Genomic DNA, 24,408 nt, shown 5'->3' on the forward strand with positions numbered 1-24,408 from the left:
GGAAATTAGGGCTGGAAGATTTGGATTGGGAGTCTAGGGACCAGGACCAGGGGGAGGTTACGGTAACAACAGGAGGTATGATAGTTGAAAGTAAAAACTGGACACTGTAGACTCTGATTCCATATTCAAATAAGCTATATAATTTTTTTGTTAAAGAAAACCTCGATAGCTAATTCCAAGTATAGCCAGCAACAGTGCTGCCTCCTTCAGCTGTTGAAGCTGGAACATCAAGCAGGTTTAAGTGCCTTGTTTGTTTAGGTCAGCCTCCAGCCTGGTTAAAGGGTCCTTCTTGTGTTCTATGAATGAAATATTGATTAGGAGAGTTCACATAGTATCACCCCACTATTTCAGAGTCTAGGTTGACTCAACCACGCAACAAGTTTTTATATATAGATTTTCTTAAATCTCAATACAGGTTCTTAACCTGTCATACTGCAACTGAACATGGCAAACAACCCTAATTTTCTGCATTATTAACATTCAAATACTGACAACATTTCAGAAGTGCAAGCATAGCAAACAATGTGACTGTAGAGATCTGAAACTATGCTGACTCATCATTACTTTCCCGTATGAAACTAAAGCTCTCACACACTTTACGAGAACACTTCAAACCAGTTTGACAGGTTGGCCAAAAACCCATGCATGACCATAATCGAAGAGAGACAAGTGAAAAGGATTCCTTGTCAGATTTTTCAGTCTTCAAAAACACATGACATACTAGTAGCATAATACCTTTCAAACTGTAAGTAAATCATTGGAAGGATTTTATTGTACATTGTATTCCACACAAGTTCACAAAAACAACTTGTTGTATATGACTTGGAGAAATGCGAAGCAAGGATCAAAACAGTAGAATTTTAGATTAATTACTTACAGTGTGGAAACAGGCCCTTCAGCCCAACAAGTCCACACCGACCTGCCAAAGCACAACCCACCCAGACCCATTCCCCTTCACCTAACACTACAGACCAATTCACCTAACCTGCACATTTTTTGGACTGTGGGATGAAACCCACACAGACACAGGGAGAATGTGCAAACTCCACACAATCAATCAGTCTCCTGAGGTGGGAATTAAACGCGGGTCTCTGGCGCTGTGAGGCAGCAGTGCTAACTACTGTGCCACCGTGCTGCCCATAAATGATCAGAGTGAACTTTGGAGATTTACAAGGATGTTGATAGGAATGGAGAATTTTATTTGGAAGCAGATAATTGACAGGCTGGATTTGTTTACTTTAAGACAGAGAAGACTAGGTAGAGATTTAATTCAGTTATCTAAAATTATAAAGGGCTAGGGGATCGCAAGAACAAATAAACAGAGCACACAAATGTAAAATGTTTGGAAGAATAATTAGAGAATTGATTTTTTTTAAAACATAGAGTTTGTTTAGGATATGAGACTTGCTGTCTGAAAAGATGATAGAGGAAAAGCTTTCAATGAATTTAAAACTATTTGGATATGCATTTTCCATGTTTAATTCCTTAGGGTACAGAACAAGGAATGCAAGTTGAAATTTGAAAAAAAAATGCTCTTTTCCAACTGACACAAAACATGGTTAATGGCCTCACTTTCTACTGTAATTCTTATTATGTTTTATCAGTATCAATAGCACATAGGAGAGGTAGAGGGAATCCATTAACAGCTGCCTTGAAATTAATGTGCAAATTCAATAAGGGAAAGTCTTTTATAAACTCTTCCCATGTCTAGCACAGCAACACTGGGGTCATGAAATATGCTACACAAATGCAAGCTGTTTCTTTTCTGTTTTCCAATTAACAGAACAATTATTCACCATTTTTACTGCCTAATTTAGTACTGCTTTTATATATTAATAAATTATCTCTGTAATTTATCGGCTGCCCACTACATTTCTTATAGTAGTCTATGTGCTCATTCACAAGATCTAAACAATGTTCAGGATGATGATAAATAAGTACCAAGAAATGAGCATTTGCAACAGAAGGGAGTCCACATTGGTGGCACAGTAGTTAGCATGCTGCCTCACAGCCCCAGGGACCTGGGTTCAATTCTAACCTCTGGTGACTGTGTGGAGTTGGCACATTGTCCTTGTGTCTGCAAGGGATTTCTTCTGGATGCTCTGGATTCCTGCCACAATCCAAAGATGTGCAAGTTAGGTGAAATGACCATGCTAAATTGCCCATAGTGTGCAGGCTATGTGGGTTAGCCATGAGAAATGCAGGGTTACAGGGATAGGACTGGGTCTGGATGGGAGGTCAGCGTGGACTCAGTGGGCCAAATAGAGTCAAAGAGTAACACAGCATGGAAACAGGCCTTTTCGCCTGCTGACCAAGATGCTCACGCAACTCGATCCAATTGCTGCATTTGATCCATATCCCTCTAAATTCTTCCCATCCATGTACCATTCCAAATGTTTTTTTAAATGTTGTAATTGTACCTGCCTCAACCACTTTCTCTAGCAGCCCATTCTATATACGCACCACTCTCCGCGTTGCCTCTCAAGTCCTTCCTAAATCTTTACCCTCTCACTTTAAACCTATGCACTCTCATTTTCAATTCCCCATCCCTCGGGCAATGACTATATTCATTCATCCTATCTATGCCCCTCATGATTTCATTTACCTCAATAAGGGCACCCCCTCATTTTCTTATGTTGCAAGGAATAAAGTCCTATGCTGACCAAACTCTTCCTATAACTCAGGCCTACTAGTCTTGGCAAACATCCTTGTAAATCTTCTTTGCGCACTTTCCAGTTTAACTATGTCTTTCCGAAAACAAGATGACCAAAACTGTACACAATACTCCAAGTGCTGCCTCACCAATGACTTACATGACTGTAACAGGTTTTACAGTTCCTGCGGTGGCAGGGGAAAGTGCCAGGATTGGAGGGTGGGTTGTTTGGGGGTGTGGACCTGACCAGGTAGTCGCGGAGGGAACGGTCTTTGCGGAAGGCGGAAAGGGGTGGGGAGGGAAATATATCCCTGGTAGTGGGGTCTGTTTGGAGGTGACGGAAATGTCGGCGGATGATTTGGTTTATGAGAAGGTTGGTAGGGTGGAAGGTGAGGACCAGGGGCGTTCTGTCCTTGTTACGGTTGGAGGGGTGGGGTCTGAGGGCGGAGGTGCGGAATGTGGACGAGATGCGTTGGAGGGCATCTTTAACCACGTGGGAAGGGAAATTGCGGTCTCTAAAGAAGGAGGCCATCTGGTGTGTTCTGTGGTGGAACTGGTCCTCCTGGGAGCAGATCCGGCAGAGGCGGAGGAATTGGGAATACGGGATGGCATTTTTGCAAGAGGTAGGGTGGGAAGAGGTGCAATCCAGGTAGCTGTGGGAGTCGTTGTTCCCCTGCCACCGCAAGAACTGTAAAACCTGCGCCCACACCTCCTCCCTCACCTCTATTCAAGGCCCTAAAGGAGCCTTCTACATCCATCAAAGTTTTACTTGCACATCCACTAATATCATTTATTGTATCCATTGCTCCCGATGCGGTCTCCTCTACATTGGGGAGACTGGGCGCCTCCTAGCAGAGCGCTTTAGGGAACATCTCCAGGACACCCGCACCAATCAACCACAACGCCCCGTGGCCCAACATTTCAACTCCCCCTCCCACTCTGCCGAGGACATGGAGGTCCTGGGCCTCCTTCACCTCCGCTCCCTCACCACCAGACGCCTGGAGGAAGAACGCCTCATCTTCCGCCTCGGAACACTTCAACCCCAGGGCATCAATGTGGACTTCAACAGTTTCCTCATTTCCCCTTCTCCCACCTCACCCTAGTTCTAAACTTCCAGCTCAGTAACTGTCCCCATAACTTGTCCGGACTTGTCCTACCTGCCTATCTTCTTTTCCACCTATCCACTCCACCCTCTCCTCCTTGACCTATCACCTTCATCCCCTCCCCCACTCACCCATTGTACTCTATGCTAATTTCTCCCCACCCCCACCCTCCTCTAGCTTATCTCTCCACGCTTCAGGCTCACTGCCTTTATTCCTGATGAAGGGCTTTTGCCTGAAACGTTGATTTTGAAGCTACTTGGATGCTGTCTGAACGGCTGTGCTCTTCCAGCACCACTAATCCAGAATCTGGTTTCCAGCATCTGCAGTCATTGTTTTTACCTCGTTTTTATCTGGCCTCTCAGCCTGCTCTTTTATTCAATAAGATCATGCTTGATCTGTTTGTGCTTCAAATTCCACATTCCCATCTCCTCTGAAACAAGAATCTATCCACCTCCGCCTTAAAAATACTTAATGAATATTCATTTAAAAAACATTCAAAAATATTCTTTGCTGCCTTTTGATGTGGAGTATTCCAAAGTAGCACGGCCCTCAGAAGAAAAATTCTCAGCTCTGTCCTGAAAAGGTGACCCATAATTTGAAAAAAATGCCCCATAATTCTTTACTGACCGACAAGAGAAAACATCCTTTCCACCTTGTCAAGGACATTCAGGGTGATTTTTTTTACTCATTCACAGGACAAGGGTGTCATCATTTATTGTCATCCCTAATTGCCCAGATGGCAGTTAAGTGTCAGCCATATTGCTGTGAGCCTGAGGTCACATGTAGACAAGACCAGATATAAAAATGAAAGTTTCCTCCCCTAAAGGACATTAGTGACCTGGATAGGTATCATATATCATCCCATTAAAACCGCCTTTGATCAGATTAGATTCCCTACAGTATGGAAACAGGCCCTTCAGCCCAACAAGCCCATATTGACCCTCTGAAGAGTAACCAACCCACACCCATTCCCCTACATTTATGCTTTACTAATGATCTATCACTATGGGCAATTTAGCATGGCCAATCCACCTAACCTGCACATCTTTGGAGTGTGGGAGGAAACCCACGCAGACATGGGGAGAATGTGCAAACTCCACACAGACAGTTGCCCAAGGCTGGAATCGAACCTGGGTCCTTGGTGCTGTATGGCAGCAGTGCTAACCACTGAGCCACCGTGCCACCGAAAGTTCTTTCAGAACCTAAATCGTAATCTAATACAGACTGCAGCCATGTTATTTCGCAGGGAACTACACGTCATCATAAATGACAAGATGCAACTATCCTAGACCTCTGTCACTGCTGCACCTCCATACTTCCTCCCTACTCTGTTAGACTTTATATCACATATTAATAATGAGGAGAGAAATCTCTCCTCAAAATACTTCACTTACGTGAATCCTAAAATGTTTACCACAGCATCACGGTGCACAATTCGGTAAGCATTTTCCAACTAGACAAAGGGAGGGAATTAGATTAGAAATGTGACATTCTAAAACATAAATGTCTGGACTTAACAAAACATTCAAATTCTACCAGAATATAGGTATATAAATAAAATACTTTCATATCAGCACTCATCAATATTGAGACAAAGAGATTATAGTAGCATGGTATCTTCTGGTATCCTCAATGAGCTGTATTTGCTTTCCTGGTAAATATATACCATAAGACCATAAGATGTAGGAGGGAAGTACGCCATTCAACCCAATTGTCTGCTCTGCCATTCAATTGTATCATGGCTGATTTGATTTGGAGTTGTCGGTATTGGGCTGGGGTGTACAAAGTTAAAAATCACACAACACCAGGTTATAGTCCAACAGGTTTAATTGGAAGCACACTAGCTTATGGAGCACCGCTCCTTCATCAGGTAGTTGTGGAGGACACAATTATAAGGGATAGAATTTATAGCAAAAATTTACAGTGTGATGTTGGTAATCCTCAACTCCACTTTCCCTTCTTTGTCACATAACCCTTGATTCCAATACTTATTAAAAAGCTATCCATCTCAGCCAGAATACAGAGGAACCTCGATTATCCAGCATTCCATTACCTGAATATCGGATTATCTGGCGAGACCGCAAGGTCCGGATGCTCGGCTAAACTATGTTATCCAGTATTCAATTATACAGAATTTGATTAACCAAAAAAAAATTCCCTGCCATGTCCTTCAGATAATCGAGGTTCCTCTGTATACGTAATGACTAAGTCTCGACAGCCTCTGTAATAAAAACATCCAGATGCACAATTCACTGAGAGAAGACATTGCTTCTCATCTGTGTCTTAAATGGGCACATAAATTCTAAAGGGAGGCCCTCTGGTCCTAGTCTCTCCCACAGGAGGAAACAATTTCTCTGCATCTACCTGGTCAAGTGCTCCAGGAGTCTTGTATGTTGCGATAAGGTCACCTCTCATTCTTCTATATTCCAATAAGTATAGACCAACTTAGTGAACTTCACCTCATAAGCTTGTCCCTTCATAACTGGTATCAGCCTAATGAATCTTCTTTGGACTGCCTCCAACATCAGTATATCTTTCCCTAGATAAGGGACCCAAAATTCTTCAGTGTTCCAGCTTGTGGTCTGACTAGTGCTTTATATAGATTAAGCAAAATCTCCCTACTTTTATACTCAATTCCATTTGAAATAAAGGCAAATTTGCATTTGCCTTCCCTATTACCTACAGAAGTTGAATGTTAGCTTTTTATGATTAATGGACTACCAAATCCCTCTGTTCTGTAGCTTTCTGCAGCCTTTTACCATTTAAGTAATATTTAGCTCCCCTATTCCTCCTGCCAGAGTGCAAAATCTCACATTTTCCTACATTATATTCCCTCTGTCAAGTTTTGTCCATCCACTCAACCAGCTTGTATCTCTCTTCAGACTCTTTGTGTCAGCCTTACCACTTGCCTTCCAAACTATTCTTCAATAGTGGCTATAATATAGTCACTTTCCTCATCAAAGTCAATAATATTTATTGTAAATAATTGTGGCTCCAACAATGACTCATGTGGCAAACTATTAGTTAGAGGCTGCCATCCTGAAAATGCCCCTTTTTTGTCAACTCTTTGTCTTATATTAGGTACTCAATCCTCTATTCATGCTAAAATACAGCCTTCAACACCATGGACTCTTACTTTATTAGGGAGCCTAATGTGTTGTACATTATCATGTTCTTTTCCATGCCAAGTTGCTATATTTTAAATGCCACATTGCCGGTAGCATGACTTACTAACTGCATAGAAAGGTAAACCATTTGCAACCTGGAGCTGAATTTTACCAAAACTTGACCGAGTGTCAATTTCAGGAAGTTCCATGGAGGGTTTTGCCTCAGTGAGTTCAAGCACATTATTTCACATGGGACCTTCCAGGATTTCCACCATTGGCACCATGTTTAAAAATCAGCTGTGTACGAGGTCAATCATTGCCAGCCATGAATAGCCCTTTACAATGCACGTAGTGGGAGGGCAATGAAATTGAACATTCTCTAAGGGCAAAAAGGTTGTATGAAATGGAAACAGAAACTCACATCTGTAAATGAATTGCTACTTTACATGATCACCTGTCTAAACGATTATTACTGTTACTGCAGCCATAACAATAAAGCTACGCTGATGATCCATATCATGTTAGAGCTATGTCTTAGGGATTACTACTTTTTGCGAAATGTTACTGTAACATAATACCTTTTCATTGTTCAATGAGGAAATATTATATGTTGCAAAGTCTTCAAAGGGTTGAAAGACTTACCTTATATTGAACAAAAGGAAAAACAAAGATTAAAAAAATGCATTTGCTTCTGGGAATAAACAGGGGCTGCTTGCCTTTCAAGATTTATAGTCCTCATTATTGTTGCTCCTACTCAATCTCCTTATCTTCCCCCTTAGAAGTCTGTCCCAGATTTTCAGCCCTCCATCACATCCTTTTTTACCGGTTTCAACTGTGGCAGGATTATGCAGGACGTTCCCTCTGGATCATACTGCAAAGCCTCCCACACCAATCCATATATCATAACCTCACCTTCAGAAGGCCCATCATCATCTCCATGATGTCCCTAGCAGAAGACAAGGCTGCTACTTGGACCAGGCAGAATCAGGGATTCCATGTCATTACAGTCTGGCTAATGTGTCACAGTCCATCCTGGGGTGTCTGTTCACGCGACGTCAAAGTTGTTATCGGAGCTGTTGCTGCATTAAGGAAGTCGGGCAAATCAATTGTGAGGATTAGAAGCAACATGTTGCGATGTAGAATGAACAATGCAACACACGTATAAGAGTAGGACAAATGTGCATTGAAAGTCTACTGCAGGAGGGAGGCTCATTGATAATCATTACTGTCGTGGCTTCATCAAAGAAACAGTGCATCATGATAATGAGCATGATTAAGAGGTAGGTTTTGCCCGCGACGTCGATCTTCCTGCTCCTCAGATGCTGCCTGACCTGCTGTGCTTCTCCAGCACCACTCTAATCTTGACTGCATTGTATCTACGCTATGCCTCAGTCAGGGGGTTGTGCAATGGCGTCATAGGCCATGGTGCAGTCAGCAGTCATTGTCTCCCTGGAACCATCCTCATAAGAATTCCAGCCCCTGAAATGAAGCAGGAACCTGAGGCTTCTCAAGGACATAGGCATCATGGCAGTTTCCAGGGTTCCTGGTGCATTCTTCTAAACGGAGATCCTGATGATCACAGATGACTTGTACATTGCTGTTATCAACAGAACCAATCATGCTGTATGTACATTACACAAGTGTACAATCTCAATCTGGAGGAAACCAGCTATCATGGTAAAGCCCATTGCCCATCTGAAGCAAGGATCTCATCAGGGCAAAAGAGATTATATGGTGTGATCTGTCTCAAATTGTATGAATAACTTGCTGGCTTCAATTGGGGCAGTGAGGTCAATCAAACATTCCCATCCAACTCTTTAACTTAAGTCTTCTTCTTCTAATAATATCCAAGCGCAAAACCTACCTCTGAATCATGGCCGACCCATTGTCTCAGCATGCTCCTGCCCCACTGAACTCATCTCTACCTACCTTGACACTGTCCTATCCCCCCTAGTCCAGGAACTCCCCACATACGTTCGAGACACCACCCACGCCCTCCACCTCCTCCAAGACTTCCGTTTCCCTGGCCCCCAACGCCTCATCTTCACCATGGATATCCAATCCCTCTACACCTCCATCCGCCATGACCAGGGCCTCCAAGCCCTCTGTTTTTTCCTCTCCAGACATCCCCAACAGTACCCTTCCACTGACACTCTCATTCGTTTGGCCGAACTGGTCCTCACCCTTAACAATTTCTCCTTTGAATCCTCCCACTTCCTCCAGACCAAAGGCGTAGCCATGGGCACCCGTATGGACCCCAGTTATGCCTGTCTCTATGTAGAGCAGTTGATCTTCCGTAATTACACCGGCACCACTTCCCACCTCTTCCTCCACTACATTGATGACTGCATTGGCGCCACCTCGTGCTCCCACGAGGAGGTTGAGCAATTCATCAACTTCACCAACACATTCCACCCTGACCTTAAATTTACCTGGACCATCTCTGACACCTCGCTCCCCTTCCTGGACATCTCCATCTCCATTAGTGACGACCGACTTGACACTGACATTTTTTACAAACCCACCGATTCCCATAGCTACCTGGATTACACCTCTTCCCACCCTATCTCTTGCAAAAATGCCATCCCGTATTCCCAATTTCTCCGCCTCCGCCGTATCTGCTCCCAGGGGGACCAGTTCCACCATAGAACACATCAGATGGCCTCCTTCTTTAGAGACCGCAATTTCCCTTCCCACGTGGTTAAAGATGCCCTCCAATGCATCTCGTCCACATCCCGCACCTCCGCCCTCAGATCCCACCCCTCCAACCGTAACAAGGACAGAACGCCCCTGGTGCTCACCTTCCACCCTACAAACCTTCGCATAAACCAAATCATCCACCGACATTTCCGCCACCTCCAAAAAGACCCCACCACCAGGGATATATTTCCCTCCCCACCCCTTTCCGCCTTCCACAAAGACCATTCCCTCCGCGACTACCTGGTCAGGTCCACACCCCCCTATGACCCACCCTCCCATCCTGGCACTTTCCCCTGCCACCGCAGGAACTGTAAAACCTGTGCCCACACCTCCTCCCTCACCTCTATCCAAGGCCTAAAGGAGCCTTCCACATCCATCAAAGTTTTACCTGCACATCCACTAATATCATTTATTTTGTCCATTGCTCCCGATGTGGTCTCCTCTACATTGGGGAGACTGGGCGCCTCCTAGCAGAGCGCTTTAGGGAACATCTCCGAGATACCCGCACCAATCAACCAAACCACCCTGTGGCCCAACATTTCAACTCCCCCTCCCACTCTGCCAAGGACATGGAGGTCCTTGGCCTCCTTCACCGCCGCTCCCTTACCACTAGACGCCTGGAGGAAGAACGCCTCATCTTCCGCCTTGGAACACTTCAACCCCAGGGCATCAATGTGGACTTCAACAGCTTCCTCATTTCCCCTTCCCCCATCTCATCCTAGTTTCAAACTTCCAGCTCAGCACTGTCTCCTTGACTTGTCCGGACTTGTCCGACCTGCCTATCTCCTTTTCCACCTATCCACTCCACCCTCTCCTCCTAGACCTATCACCTTCATCTCCTCCCCCACTCACCCATTGTACTCTATGCTACTCTCTCCCCACCCCCATCCTCCTCTAGTTTATCTCTCCACGCTTCAGGCTCACTGCCTTTAATCCTGATGAAGGGCTTTTGCCCAAAACGTCAATTTCGCTGCTCGTTGGATGCTGCCTGAACTGCTGTGCTCTTCCAGCACCACTAATCCAGTATTTTGTTTTCAGCATCTGCAGTCATTGTTTTTACCTTTACCTCTTAATCATGCTCATTACTGCTGGTTAGGATGGAGGCCCAGAGGAACAAGCAGCAAGTTAGCATCACCATGCACCTGCACTGACTGTCATGATGTGAACTGACAGCATTTAGTTTCTCTCCGACATGTGGGGGAATAGGAAAGTGCATATGAATGAGGTTAGTATAGGTGATAATGAGATTCAAATGCATATGAGTAGGCCATCTCTGTGTTTATCAGTGAGATTCTAAACTCACCGTTCAAACTGGATGGAAAATCTGAATGTATTTATCCCCTTATGTCAAGACTCTCATTTTTCTGCCCTTGCCATATTTTCTCAACAATGTCATTTAGGGCTGGCAGGATTCCACTTATGAATGAAATTTAAAGTTAACATTTTTAAAATGTTTGACAAGTATCAAAACTTGAAGAAATAAAACTCCCTAACTGGAATAACTAATCTTCAGTGGCAGGAAGTTGATTGGCAATGATCTTGGCGGAAATATTTAGCATGTTATTTGTAGGCTAGCTAGACTGGTATGAACAGTATTTAAAACTTCTTGAGGAGATTAGCTTGTGTCAATGAATGTCAGTTATGTGGCAGACAATGTCCTTTTTGCAAAGCTAATGGAATAGCAGTGGATTGTAAACAGCAAGAGTTGGATTCTTGAGTTTAACCTCTACATGATTCCTGTGCAAAATCATTGTCACATTTAAGCGTAAATTGCATATCCTCAAAGTTATTCTGACAGCAAATTTTAGCCCATTAAATTCACTTTGTATGACACACACTCCTTATCATCCAGCAACATCACCATACATTGTAACAGCTGATCAATAGGATTTAGTATTTTAAAGCAGTTACAGCTTGCAAAGTTCATATTTCCACCACTAGATGGAACTGCACAAACAGTACAAATTTCCCGAAACTATATCCTGAGCATTATTAATAGATTCTTGAGAATGGAGCAATTCATAGACATTAAGCTGATTTCAAATTTATACTTATACCACTTTGGCTGCTAAAAACATATTACCAATGGTAAGATAATGACCAGGAGTGAGCCACTCTTCTGAAACATACTTAATGTACTGAGTTATTATCTCGACCCAAGAAGAATGTCACCTGGATGTTGAATAATATCTCTTCATAAACATTAAGGTGGCAAAGGTTTAATGTCAATGGTTTTGATTGATTCACAGAACATGTGCATTGCTGGCAGGCCAGCATTTTTTCTAACAAACGTGCTTGTACATATTACAATTCATCCCTATCGCAGGTTCAGCCCTTCTGCCCCAAAGGTAGAGAAACTACCCCTGTGCCACAACACCATGTCAACATTGATTATTTTCTTTTTAAAACTTGCTAGTCTGCCTTGTATATATCAAAAAGATTGAGAAATGTAAAGACTTACATCCATAGCAGATGAGGCCCAAACTCTTATCCTCCAACCCAGTTGCAGGCACAAAAATGCATAAGACCAACATTGCTTTATTTATTTTCAGGAGCCAATTGTTTTTCTCCTCGCCACATCAGATATATTGTGACACACCTCTGGAAAAGGTAGGACTTGAACCTGGGCATTCTAGCCTGAAAATAGGGGCACTACCACTGTACCACACGACCCATCAAAGCAACATTTTTTTTTAACCGGTCAATGTTTATTATTTGTCTTTAATTTTCCTTGAGATGTTCTTCTTGAGAAAGAGAGAGAGAGAGACTAACATAATGAACTAGGGTCTCAGAGAGATAGAAAAAGAGACAGATAAAAGGGATCAGGGTCACAGTGGGAGAGAGAGATTAATAATTTGCGAAACTGAATTACAGGACAGTCAAAAGTCAAAAGTCAAAAACTTTGCTGTGGAGATGGGCTGGTTGATGTAAGGGCAATGATTTTCTTCACTAAAGGACACGAGTAAACATATTTTGGGTCTAATAGTTTCAAAATCACCATTATTGATACCAGCTTTTTATTCCAGATTTCTTGAATTGACGAAATTTGAATTTCCCAAATGCTGCAAGACACTTTGAAGTTGTGTCACCTGATTATTGGTCCAGCCTCTGAATTACTTGTTCAGTAACATAACCACTTTACGGCATAATCCCTTACGGCAGCTAATAAACACACGCATCAAATAATTAAAGTAACATAACCTGAGAAGGAACTATTGCAAGAATAATTTATTAACGGTAAAAAAGAAAACTAGCCCTGGGTTTTGATTGGATCTCATGGTTCAATTATCCACCATATTAATGACCTCATCAAAGCAAAACAGGGCCTGGGTACCTGAGTGATCAAGATCTGTCAGTTTCTGTGATTCAGCAGAAGACTGCAAACCACTTTATACAAATGTTTCACAGTTAGCAAGTCAGATTCATTTCTATATTAAAAACATGCTTTGCTTGTGTATCGGCTCATGCCCGAAACGTCAATTTTCCTGCTCCTTGGATGCTGCCTGACCTGCTGCGCTTTTCCAGCAACACATTTTCAGCTATCATTTTAAAATCTCAATCTGTATTCAGGGTGCTTTGCATCAGAAACATCACTTTCTGCAAGACTTCTCATTTGAACACTTAAAACGGAAGCCATAAGGAAACTTTTTTAAAATGGAAACATAACATGAAACGTATTATTGGCACAATTGTTTAGAGAAACTACTGATGCCCTCAAAATGTTTTGTGAAAAAGGTTTGCACCAAGTCAATGAATCGTTTGTTTCTTAGGCTAGATGCTAAACTAATTTTCACAGTAATTAAAAACATCAGATCTGCACAGTGGCAGGCTTACATACTCACATTTGAAAATTTTAAGATCTCAAACAATGATTTTCATTTACAGAATCAGACATTTCTGAAATGCAAGATTACTTACCAAAAGCAGACAGTAACAAATAAAACACTTTGAGTTTATAACTTTACTCATTGTTACATACCAACTCCTTAAATCGTTTTGAGTGATTTTTAAACAAAGACGAGGACCGATTATTTAATTCTTCTACAAAGGCCAATTCTCCATCTCTGATTGCATGATTCTGACGTACTGCAAAATAAAATCATTTTTACTTTATTATTTCAAATAGTAATTATACAAAATTTGTCAGGACTACACACATCTACCTCCTTCTCAGCACATTGTAATGTAGAGTGCACTTGTAACAGGATTATGTAATCTTGGGGTTGAATTTCAATTTTTGGCTTATTTTATGACCCTCATGTTAGCCACTGTTAAGACACAAATATGTTACGAGCAGGGTGAAATTTCTGTGCATTAACTTTTCCTGCTTTCTTATATTGTTAGGTTCTAAAAGAGAAATCTATAGCACTGGAACATGCACTAGACATGATTTTCCAAACTCCCCTGTATTTTGGAACTGTCACTGCAAATTGAAAGTTAGCAAATATAACACTGCTATTCAAGAAAGAAGGGAGGGGATAAAGCAGTGAACTACTGGCATTGACTTGACTGCAGTCAAGTGATGAAATGTATTATTTAAAAAGTCTTAACAATGTACCTAGAAGTTCAAATTATATTCAGAAAAATGAAGATTGGGCTTCTGCAAAACTATTGTTCAACATTTTTCTAATATGTTTTTGAGGATTAACTGATTTGATTGACAAAGGGAAACTTGTAGATAATAGTATGCCTGGATTTCCAAAAGGCATTGGATAAAGTGTTATCCAAACGTTTTACACACCAGATAAGGAGGTCATGATGTAGAAGGTGATATAGCAGTATAGATAGAGGATTTGTTAACTTATAGGAACTAAAATGGACATAGTAATTTATCATTCTCAAGTTAATAGGCTGTGACAAGTGGAGTGTCACAAGGGTCAGTGCTGGGGTTTCAACTAGTTATAATCTGAAGCAATGACCTACTGAGAGAGAGAGAGACAAACATCTACGTGTCTAAATTTAGTGTTGTTGCATGGAAATATAAAGTATGAGGAAAACATAGAATGGTTATAAAGGCATGTTAACTCATTAAATTGAGTGCAGAGCAAAATGACAGATTGAGTATAATGAGCAAGGTTGTTCAATCTAAATGCAAGAGAACTAGAATACAGGAATAGTACTGTAGCATGTCAATAGTTGGAATTGAAATGAGGACAGATGTCTTCACTGCAAAGAGTTGCAAATATTTAGAATTCTCCACTTTGTGGTTGTGGCTGTTTCACTGATGAATTTATTTAATTCTGAAATAGAGAGATGTTTCTGAAATAGAGGGATGTGATGACTGGGCAGGAAAGTGGAGCTGGAGTTCAAGATCAGTCATCGGATTGGTATTGAATAGCAGAGCAGACCCCAGATGCCCGATGGTGCCTTCCTGCTCCCTCTATTATGTTCTTTAGTTTCTGATCTATAAGGACTGCATTCCTAGCCAATATTCAGTTTCTAACTTCATTCCTGCAAACTGACCTTTGGTATTCTGGTAAAACAAGACTTGCTCCTAGTTAATGAAATACATAGTCAAAATTCAATGGAGATGAAAATGGAAGGTTGCATTTGGCCTGGTCAGAACTTTTCAAATTACATTTCACTTATCAGGTCCCTATATATACCCTTGTTCTTTCACAGGATGCAGCCATCACACAATAGTCCAACATTAATGCCCAACCCTTATAGCTCTAAGGATGGTGAACTGCCTTCTTGAACCATTGCAGTCCAAGTGGGATAAGCCATTAGGAGACAGGCAGTTATAATAACGGAAATTTACAAGACGGCAACCTGTAACCAGTAGTATGCCACAGGGATCATTACTGGGATCACAATTATTTACAGTAAGTATTAATGATTTGGACAAGGAAAATAACTACTATCGCAAACATTGCGGATTACTCAAAAAAGGTGGGAAGGCAAACAGTGAAGATGCGACAAAGAGTCTGCAGAGGGATACAGATGGGTTAATTGAGTGGGCAAAAACTTAGCAGAAGAAATATTGTGGGCAACTGTGAGATAATGCAGTCTGGCAGGAAGAACAGAAGAGCTAATAACATTTACAGTAAATGGAAAAAGGCTGCAGAATACAACAGCTTGGGGTGGAGTGGTGGTTAGCTCAGTGGGCAGGATGGCTGGTTTGTAGTGCAGAATAATACCAACAACATGTGTTCAGTTGCCACAGCAGCTGAGGTTTCATGAAGATATCTCCTTCTCCACCACTCCCCTTGTCTGAGGTGTGGTAACCCTCAAGTTAAAACCACCATAAGTTGTCTCTCTTTCTCGAATGGGAGAACAACTCTATGGTCTGGTAAGAGTATGGTGACTTTAAAGCACAGAGCGATTTGGGAGTCCTTCTGCAATCAAGTTCAGCAAATAAAATGTTGCCTTTATTTCAAAGGGAATAGTGTATAAAAGTAGGTAGGTTTTAATAAAACTATACAAGGTACTCATCATATCACAGCTAGAATACTGTGGACAGTTTTGGCCTCCTTATCTAAGGAAAAATATACTGGCATTGGAGACAGCCCAGAGAAGGTTATACAGAGTATGGAGGGACTGTCTTGTGGGACAGGTTAAGAGGTTATCATTTCAGCTATGATCTCATTGAATGGTGGAGCAGATGGGCTGAATGGCCTTCTTCTGCTCCTATATCTTATGGTCTTAGGTACAACCAGAGTGCTATTAGGAAGGGAGGCCTTGGACTTTGACTCCATAAAAGAAAGCCGCAGTGATGTAGTACCAAGTCAGAATGGTGTGTGCAATGGACAGGGACTTGCAAGTACTGTTATCTAATGCATCTGCTGCCTTTGTCCTTCCAGATGATAAAAGTCATGGATTGAAAGATGCTTGTCAAATGAGCTTAGCTGATCTGTTGTGCTGCATCTTAGAAATAGCAAACATTGCTAAAATTGTATATTGGAGGTTGTGTACAGGATAATTATCAAGCAGCTTGCTTTGTCCTGAATGATATTGAACTTATTATGTGCTGTTGGAACTGCACATGTCCGAGCAGTAGACAGCATTCCATCATGTGTATGCCATGTTTTCCCTGGAATCTATCAGAAGTGGGGGCAGAACTTCTAGGTCTAGGTTCCCGGAGCTATTTGTTCTCCATGCCTCCATAGAAATCTAGGCCTAAGTATCAATTTTCAATTTTTTCTTCTGCAAATAAACTGTTAATATAAAAGTTTGTAACACAGCTCAACATTGTCACTGTTTATTTTTTGAAATAAGCTTAGCCATAAGGCATTCAATTCATGCATAATATTATATAACTGCAAAAACCACTGCTTGCTGGAGATCTGAAATATAAACTGAAAACATTGGAGAAACGCAGCAGCCCTGGCAGCATCTGTGGAGAGAAAAATAGTTACTATTTTGAATACAGTATGACTCCTACTCAGAACTGTGTAAGTGAAAGGAATAAATGTTGTTCAGTATACCTAGGTTATCTTGTGGGGTCATTGTTGTTGTTGACACAGTTGTGGGTATTGTACTTCTTGGTGTAGATGTGGACATAACGCTTGGTGTAGTGGTTGTCATTATGGCAGTGGGCTCACAGAATGTCCCTTCTGTTGGTTCACCCCTGATGCAGTCACAGGTCTGACCCGATGTGAAATTCCCACTGCAAGGCTGGTATTTACTGCAGAACGCTGAGTTCCAAGTAAATCCCTCTTTGCACATGCACTGAAGTTCATTGTTCACGTTCTGACAAACTGGTGAAAGAAAAAAGAAAATTGAAAATTTCTCGTGATCTATGGGGGGAGATTAGTTTGTGTAGTATGTTTTGGAGGGAAGAACATGATTAGTGTTAATGTCTTTGGACTAGTAATTCAGAAACTGTTAGAATTTAAATTCAATTCATAAATATCTAGAATATAAAGCTAGTTCAGTAATGACAACCATGAAACGATCATCAATTTTTGTAAAAAAAATCTTGTTCAAGAATATTCATTCAGAAGATAAATCATTTTGAAAAACTCATAGATCTCTCTTAAATTCAAGCATTTACCAATTTGCAAAGAGGTCACAGTTTGTTATGATAATACCTGATGGTGTGGCTGGAGAAGTCAGATCCTAAAGTGGTACGCAGCAAAATAATCACTAAAGTTTTTTTGTTTATTGCACAGGTCAGTCACTGAGGGTAGTATTCAAAACAAAATAGATGAATTAATGACACAAACACATTTAACTGGGTATAATATTGTAGCATTAACAGAGCCATGGTTACAAGGAGTGCTAAGTTGGGATCTAAATATTCAGCAGTATGTGACTTCCTTAAATATAGGAAGGATCTTTTCAGCATAAGTGCTATTTCCAACTCGTTCTTGAAGTCACAAAATGTTTTGGCCTCAGCTGCTTTCGGTGGTAGTGAATTCCAAAGGTTCACCACTCTCTGGGTGAAGACATTTTTTTCTGATCTCAATCCCTCATGGTTTGCCTTGTATCATTACACTTTAAGTTGGAAAGTGTGGCGCTGGAAAAGCACAGCAAGTCAGGCAGTCTGACTCTCCAGTATCTACAGTCCTCACTTTCTCCTTAGAATGTGACTCCTATCATCAGGAACATCCTTTCTGCATCTATCCTGTCTAGTGCTGTTAGAACTTTATAGCTTTTTATGAGATCCTCCTCATTCTTCTCAACTCCAGTGAAACATGTTCTAACTAATTCAACCTATCCTTGTACATCAGTCTCATCATCCCAGGAATCAGTCTAGTAATTCTTCACTGCAATCCCTCTACAGCAAGAATATCCTTTCTCAGCTAAGGAGACCAAACCTACACACAATATTCCTGGCACAGCCTCACCAAAATCCTGTATAATTGCAGCAAAGCATCCCTGATCCTGTACACAAATCTACTATGGGTAGTACCGTCTACAAATTTACACTTTGACGGACAATATAACATTTGCCTTCTTGACAATCAGGGAATGGGCATCCAGGTCTTATTGTACGTCTTTCAATTTACAGCCATTCACAAGATAATCTGCCTTCGTGTTTTTGCTCTCAAAGTGGAAAACCTCACATTTATCCACAATGAGGTCCTAGGGAGTGTTGCTGAACAAACAAACCTTGGAGTGCAGATTGTAGTTCAAAATTCCTTGAAAGTGGAGTTGCAGGTAGATAGGATAGTGAAGAAGGTGTTTGGTATGCTTTCCTTTATTGGTCAGAGCATTGAGTGTAGGAGTTGGGAGGCCATCTTGCAACGATACAGGACATCGATTAGGCCACTTTTGGAATATTGTATGCAATTCTGGTATCCCTGTTATCAGAAGGATGTTGCAAACCTTGAAAGGATTCAGAAAAGATTTACAAGGATCTTGCCAGTATTGGAGGGTTTGAGCTATAGGTAGAGGGTGAATAGGGTGGGGCTATTTTCCCTGGAGCATCAGAGGCTGAGGGGTGACCTTATGGAGGTTTATAAAATCATGAGGGGCCTGGATAGGATAAAAAGACAAGGTCTTTTTTCCCTGGGGCAGGGGAGTCTAGAACTGGAGGGCATAGGTTTAGGGCAAGAGGGGAAAGATTTAAAAGGGACCTAAGGTGCAACTTTTTCATGCAGAGCGTGATATGTTTGTATGGAATGAACTGCCAGAGGAAGTGATGGAGGCTGGTACAATTACAACATTTACAACCCTCCCACCCAGCTTGGTATCATCGTGAGGGTATGTAAAGAAAAGCACTAGTAATCATGCATAGTTTTAATCTTCACATAGCCATTACTGAGATGTGGCTTTAGGATATCAGGATTGGGAACTAAATATACCAGTTATAAGATTTACAGGATGAATTGGGGGAATAACAGAGGATGTGGTGTAACCTTACTGATTTTTTAAAAAATCTTCAATAATGAGGGAGGATATAATGAGGGGAAAGCAATCACTGGAGATCATATGGGTAGAACTAGGAACTGTAAAGGATTTTAAACTCTACTAGGTGTTGTATACAGATCCTGAGTAGCAGCTCTGAAGTATAAGTGCATAAAAGAGGAAATGCAAAGTAAGCCAAAGTAATGGGGTTTTTAAAAATTTTAACATAGATTGGGAGAGGCAGACAAGACCCGTCAGAAAGGCGGTGAATTTCTGGAGGTGTCCAGAATACTTTCTTACAGTAGTATGTCATGGATGCAACAAGGGGACAAGCAACTTTGGTTTTAGTAAAGAGTCAGATTTAATTAGTAACCAAATTGGGTGTGAAAATTTAACAAATGATAATCGTGTTCAGCATAGTGTTTGAAAGCAAAAAGCAGAAATCAGCTCCTAGAGTTTTAGATTTAATGAAATAAGACAGAGTGTCCACGGTGAATTGGGAAAATCTGCTAATGGAGTATGTTTAAAGAAACATGTAACACAACACAAAACTCGTTTACACATCTGAGAGAGAAAAGCTCCACTTCACAGTAAAAACAGCTAATGAAATATAGATCCTGCTGTTTGGGAAAAGTACAAATACCAGGAAAGGGCCACAAAGTAGCTTATTAGAGCTGTGAGAAAGGATTAAGAAAAAAAACTTGTCAGGGACATCAGAATCAATGAGCAGAAATATTATAGTTATGTAAAGGGAAAGCAGGCGGTCAGGAGTAATGTTGGCCCACTAAAAATCTGAACTGGGAATATTGTCAATGACTATGAAGAAATGGCAGACATGTTGAATAATTACTTTGCCTCAGTATTTACAGTAGGAAAGGAGGATAGCCTGCCAGAAGTCCTGAGGAAAGTAATAGTGGATTGGGGACTAAAATTAACATAAATAAAGCATTGGCAATGAGGAAAATAGTGGAACTGAAGAGGGACGAATCCCCAGGACCTCATGATTTTGATCCAAGAGCTAAAAGAAAATAGGGGAACATATTATCAATGCCCTCTTTCAGAGTTCCCTAGATACAGGAGTCATCTCTCTGGGTTGGAAAATTGCACGTCACTTTTTCAGAAGGATGAAAGAGGAAAACCAGTAAATTACAAACCAGTAAATTAGCCTGGCATCTGTGGTGTGGAAATTGTTGAAGTTTACAATCAAGGATGGGGTAACTGAACATCTTGAACATTTTCAGATAATCAGGGAGAGCCAGCATGGATTCATGACAGCTGGGTGATACCTGACAAACCTAATTGAATTTTGAAGAGGTAACGAATGTTGTGGACCTTAGAGTGTTGTTGATATTGTTTATAGAGAAACCTCGATTATTCGACATTCGATTATCCGAATTTCAGATTATCCGAACAAGATCGCAAGGTCCCGATGCTTGGTTAAGCTATGTTATCCGGCATTTGATTATCTGAGCAAAATACTCCCCGCCCATGTCATTCAGATAATCGAGATTCCTCTGCATATGGATTTTCAGAAGCAATTTGATAAAGCACCACATAAAAGGAATTCAAGAGAAATTACTGACATGGGTTGAAAATTGGTTTGAGTGGAAGATAACAGAAAGTAGGGAAATAAGGATCTATGTTAGTGTCTCAGTTATTCACATTACTTATTAATAACATGGATAATGACATAGAAAGCCATATGTCCAAATCTGCTGATGACAAAGTTAAGAGACATTGTAGACAGTCTTGCTAATAGCATAAAATTACAGAGGGATATGGAGAGACTAAATAAATGGATAAAAGTGTGACAGATGGATTTCAGTGTAAGCAAGTGTGAGGTTATCCTTTTTAGACCAGGAAAGGATAGATCAGGATACTTTCTAGATGGTGTGAAATTAGGTACCGAAGGAGTCTTGAGTTATAAGTGCATAGATCTTTAAAATGCCATGAACAGGATCAGAAAATAATCAATGGAATGCTGACCTTTATATCTAGAGGACTGAAGTACAAGAGTGCAGAAATTATGCTGCAGTTATACAAAAACGTGGTCATACCCCACTTGGTGAACTGTGAGCAGATCTGGGCATCATACATTAGGAAGGATATACTGGCCGTGGAGAGAGCACAACAAGGGTTTGCAAGAATGATCACTGGACTTTAGGAGATAAGTATGAAGACAGATTATACAAATCAGGCCTTTTTTCTCTAGAATTTAAAAGGTTGAGGGATGGTCTGATTAAGTCTTAAGATGTTGACAGGAAAAGACAGGATAGATAAAGATATTTTATTGGTTTGAGATTCTAGAACTAGGGGACATGGTCTTAAAGGTTAGACCCAGACCACTCAGGAGGTATTTCTACCCAAAAGGGGTGGTAGACGTTTGGGGTCTGTCCCACAAATGACAGTTGATAATCGATCAGTTGTTAATTTTAAATCTGAGACAGCTAAAATTTGGTTAAGCGAAGGTATTAAGAGATGCAGACCAAAAGCAAGTATATGGAGCTGGGTTACACAATAGCCATGATCTCACTGAATGGCAGAACAGGCATGAAGTGCTGAATGGCCTAATACTGTTTCCAGGCAGATTGGGAGAATCAGATTGGCTAAGGCAACTACAAAGAAGAATTCATAACATATTTGGGTAGTTTCCTTGAACAATATGTGCATGGATCCTATTAGGTTTGGGATATTTTGGATCCAGTGATGTGTATTGAAGCATGTTTATTAAATGGTGTCAGAGTAAAAGATCCCCTCAGAAACAGTGATCAAAACATGTTCGAATTTAGTATTCAGTTTGAGAAGGCAAAAGTTAGAACAGAAACAACTGCTAAATAAGAGTAATTACAAAGGTGAGGGAAGAGCTAGTTGGAGTGAACTGGTAAAGGATTTCAGCAGTAAAGACAGTTGAGGAATAATGGCAAACATTTAAAAATATAGTCAACGGCTCACAGAAAAAGAATATATCCCACAAAGAAATAAGGATGTTAGGAAAGGGATAAGCCAGCCATGGTTAACTAGGGAAGTTAAGGTTAGCGTCAAATTGAAAGAAAAACAATATATGATTGGTTATAAGCCAGAGGATTGAGAAAGTTTTAAAGAACAACAAAAGATGACCAAAAAAAAGGAAGAAATAAATGTTGAGGGTAAACTCGCAAAAGCAAGACTTTCTTGAGTGAGTCACTGAGTTAAAAACCTACCTCCTGAACAGGTGGAGCGCACGCTAAGCAGGAGCAGACACGGACTGCTGAGTAAGTGAAGTAATATCTTTGGGTGGTTGCATTACCTAAAACACTACTCGGATAGTGTCTCCCACCCATCCTCGTGCTCCGCCAAAAAGCAAGGTTCTGTATGCTGGATTGATAAGGTATCTAGTTTTTATTTACTCTTTATTTTTCTACAGTCTCTTTGGGAATTTAGAATAGTGGGGATGGTGGTTCGGGTAGTTGAATGTTCCTCCTCCAGAATGTGGGAGGTAAGGGTCACCACTAGAGTCCCTGCTGACTTCATCTGCAGTGAGTGCAACTAAATCCAGCTCCTCGAAAACCGCGTTAGGGATCTGGAGCTGGAGCTAAATGAACTTCAGATCATTCGGGAGGCAACATATTAGAGGAGTTACAGGGTGGTAGTCACACCTCAGGTGCAAGAAAGAGGCAGATGGGTGCTAGCGAGGCAAGGAATAAGGAAGAGAGGAGTTGAACACATGGCTGCAGGGATGTTGCAGGAGGGAGAGTTTCAGATACCTGGGTAATTGGGGCTCATTCTGGGGTAGGTGAGACCTCTACAAACTGGAAAGTCTACACGTGAACCAAAGGGTTACAATATCCTGGGGGGGATATTTGCCCATGTTTTTCCGGAGGGTTTAAACTAATTTGGCAGGGGGATGGGAACCTAAATTGTAGCTCCAGTGTCCAAGAGATTGAAAGTAGTTAGGTCAGAAATAAGGTTTCAAGGTCACAAGAGGTCACCGGCAAGCCAGAAGATGGTTTGAAGTGTGTCTACTTCAACACCAGATGCATCCAGAATAAGATGAGTAAACTTTCAGCATGGGTTGGTACCTGCAACTATAATGTTGTGGCCATTTTGGAGATATGGACAAAGCAGGGATTGGAAAGGTTGTTGCAGGTTCAGGTATTTAGATGTTTCAGTAAGAACAGAGAAGAGATTAAAACAGGGGGAGGTGTGGCATTGTTAGTCAAGGACAGCATTACAGTGGCAGAGAACTTGTCAACTGAGGTATAATGGGCTGAAGTTAGGAACAGTTGTCCCTGTTGCAAGTTTCTATAGGCCTTCGAATAGGTCCAGAGGCAAGGGTGGCAAAGATAATTCTGGATGGAGCGAGTTTAACGGGGTATTTGTTGTAGGGGATTTTAACTTTTCAAATATTGACAGAAAATACTATAGTTCAAGTACTTTAGATGGGTCAGTTTTTGTCCAGTGTGTGCAGGATGGTTTCCTGACACAGTATGTAGACAGGCCAAAAAGGGTCGAGGCCACATTGGATTTGGTACTGGGGAATGAACCTGGCCAGGTGTTAGATTTGGAGATAGGTGAGCATTTTGGTGATAGTGACCACAATTTAGTTATGTTTACTTTAGCAATGGAAAGGGATAGATATATAACACAAGAGTTATTGCTGGGGGAAAGACAATTATGATGCAATTAAACAAGATTTAGGATGCATAGGATGGGGAAAGAAACAGCAGGGGATGGGCACAATTGAAATGGGGAGCTTATTCAAAGTACAGCTACTATGTGTCCTTGATAAGTATGTACTTGTCAGGCAGGGAGGAAGTGGTCAAGCATGGGAACAGCAGTTTACTAAGGAAGTTGAATCTCTTGTAAAGAGGAAGAAGAAGGCCTTTGTTTGGATGAGTCATGAAAGTTCAGTTAGGGCTTTGGAGAGTTACAAGTTAGCTAGGAAACACCTAAAGAGAAAGCTAAGAAGACCCAGGAGGGGACATAAGAGAGGACACCAGACAGGCAGATATGATCAAGTAAAAGCCTACAGCTTTCTATAAGTATGTCAGGAATAAAAGAATGACTAGAG

General features: G+C 41.3%; 1 protein-coding gene across 1 annotated transcript in view; it reads right to left on the bottom strand.

Annotated features, from left to right (window-relative positions):
• Positions 1 to 24,408, bottom strand: part of LOC140454251 (adhesion G-protein coupled receptor F2-like) — a 121,619-nt gene that overhangs the window by 39,444 nt on the left and 57,767 nt on the right. The window contains 4 exon segments of the mRNA XM_072549046.1: positions 5,151 to 5,209; positions 13,543 to 13,649; positions 14,301 to 14,354; positions 16,994 to 17,263. Coding sequence (XP_072405147.1) covers positions 5,151 to 5,209; positions 13,543 to 13,649; positions 14,301 to 14,354; positions 16,994 to 17,263 — 490 coding nt within the window.

This window comes from Chiloscyllium punctatum, chromosome 3 (assembly GCF_047496795.1).
Source record: "Chiloscyllium punctatum isolate Juve2018m chromosome 3, sChiPun1.3, whole genome shotgun sequence".
NCBI classification, from domain to species: domain Eukaryota; kingdom Metazoa; phylum Chordata; class Chondrichthyes; order Orectolobiformes; family Hemiscylliidae; genus Chiloscyllium; species Chiloscyllium punctatum.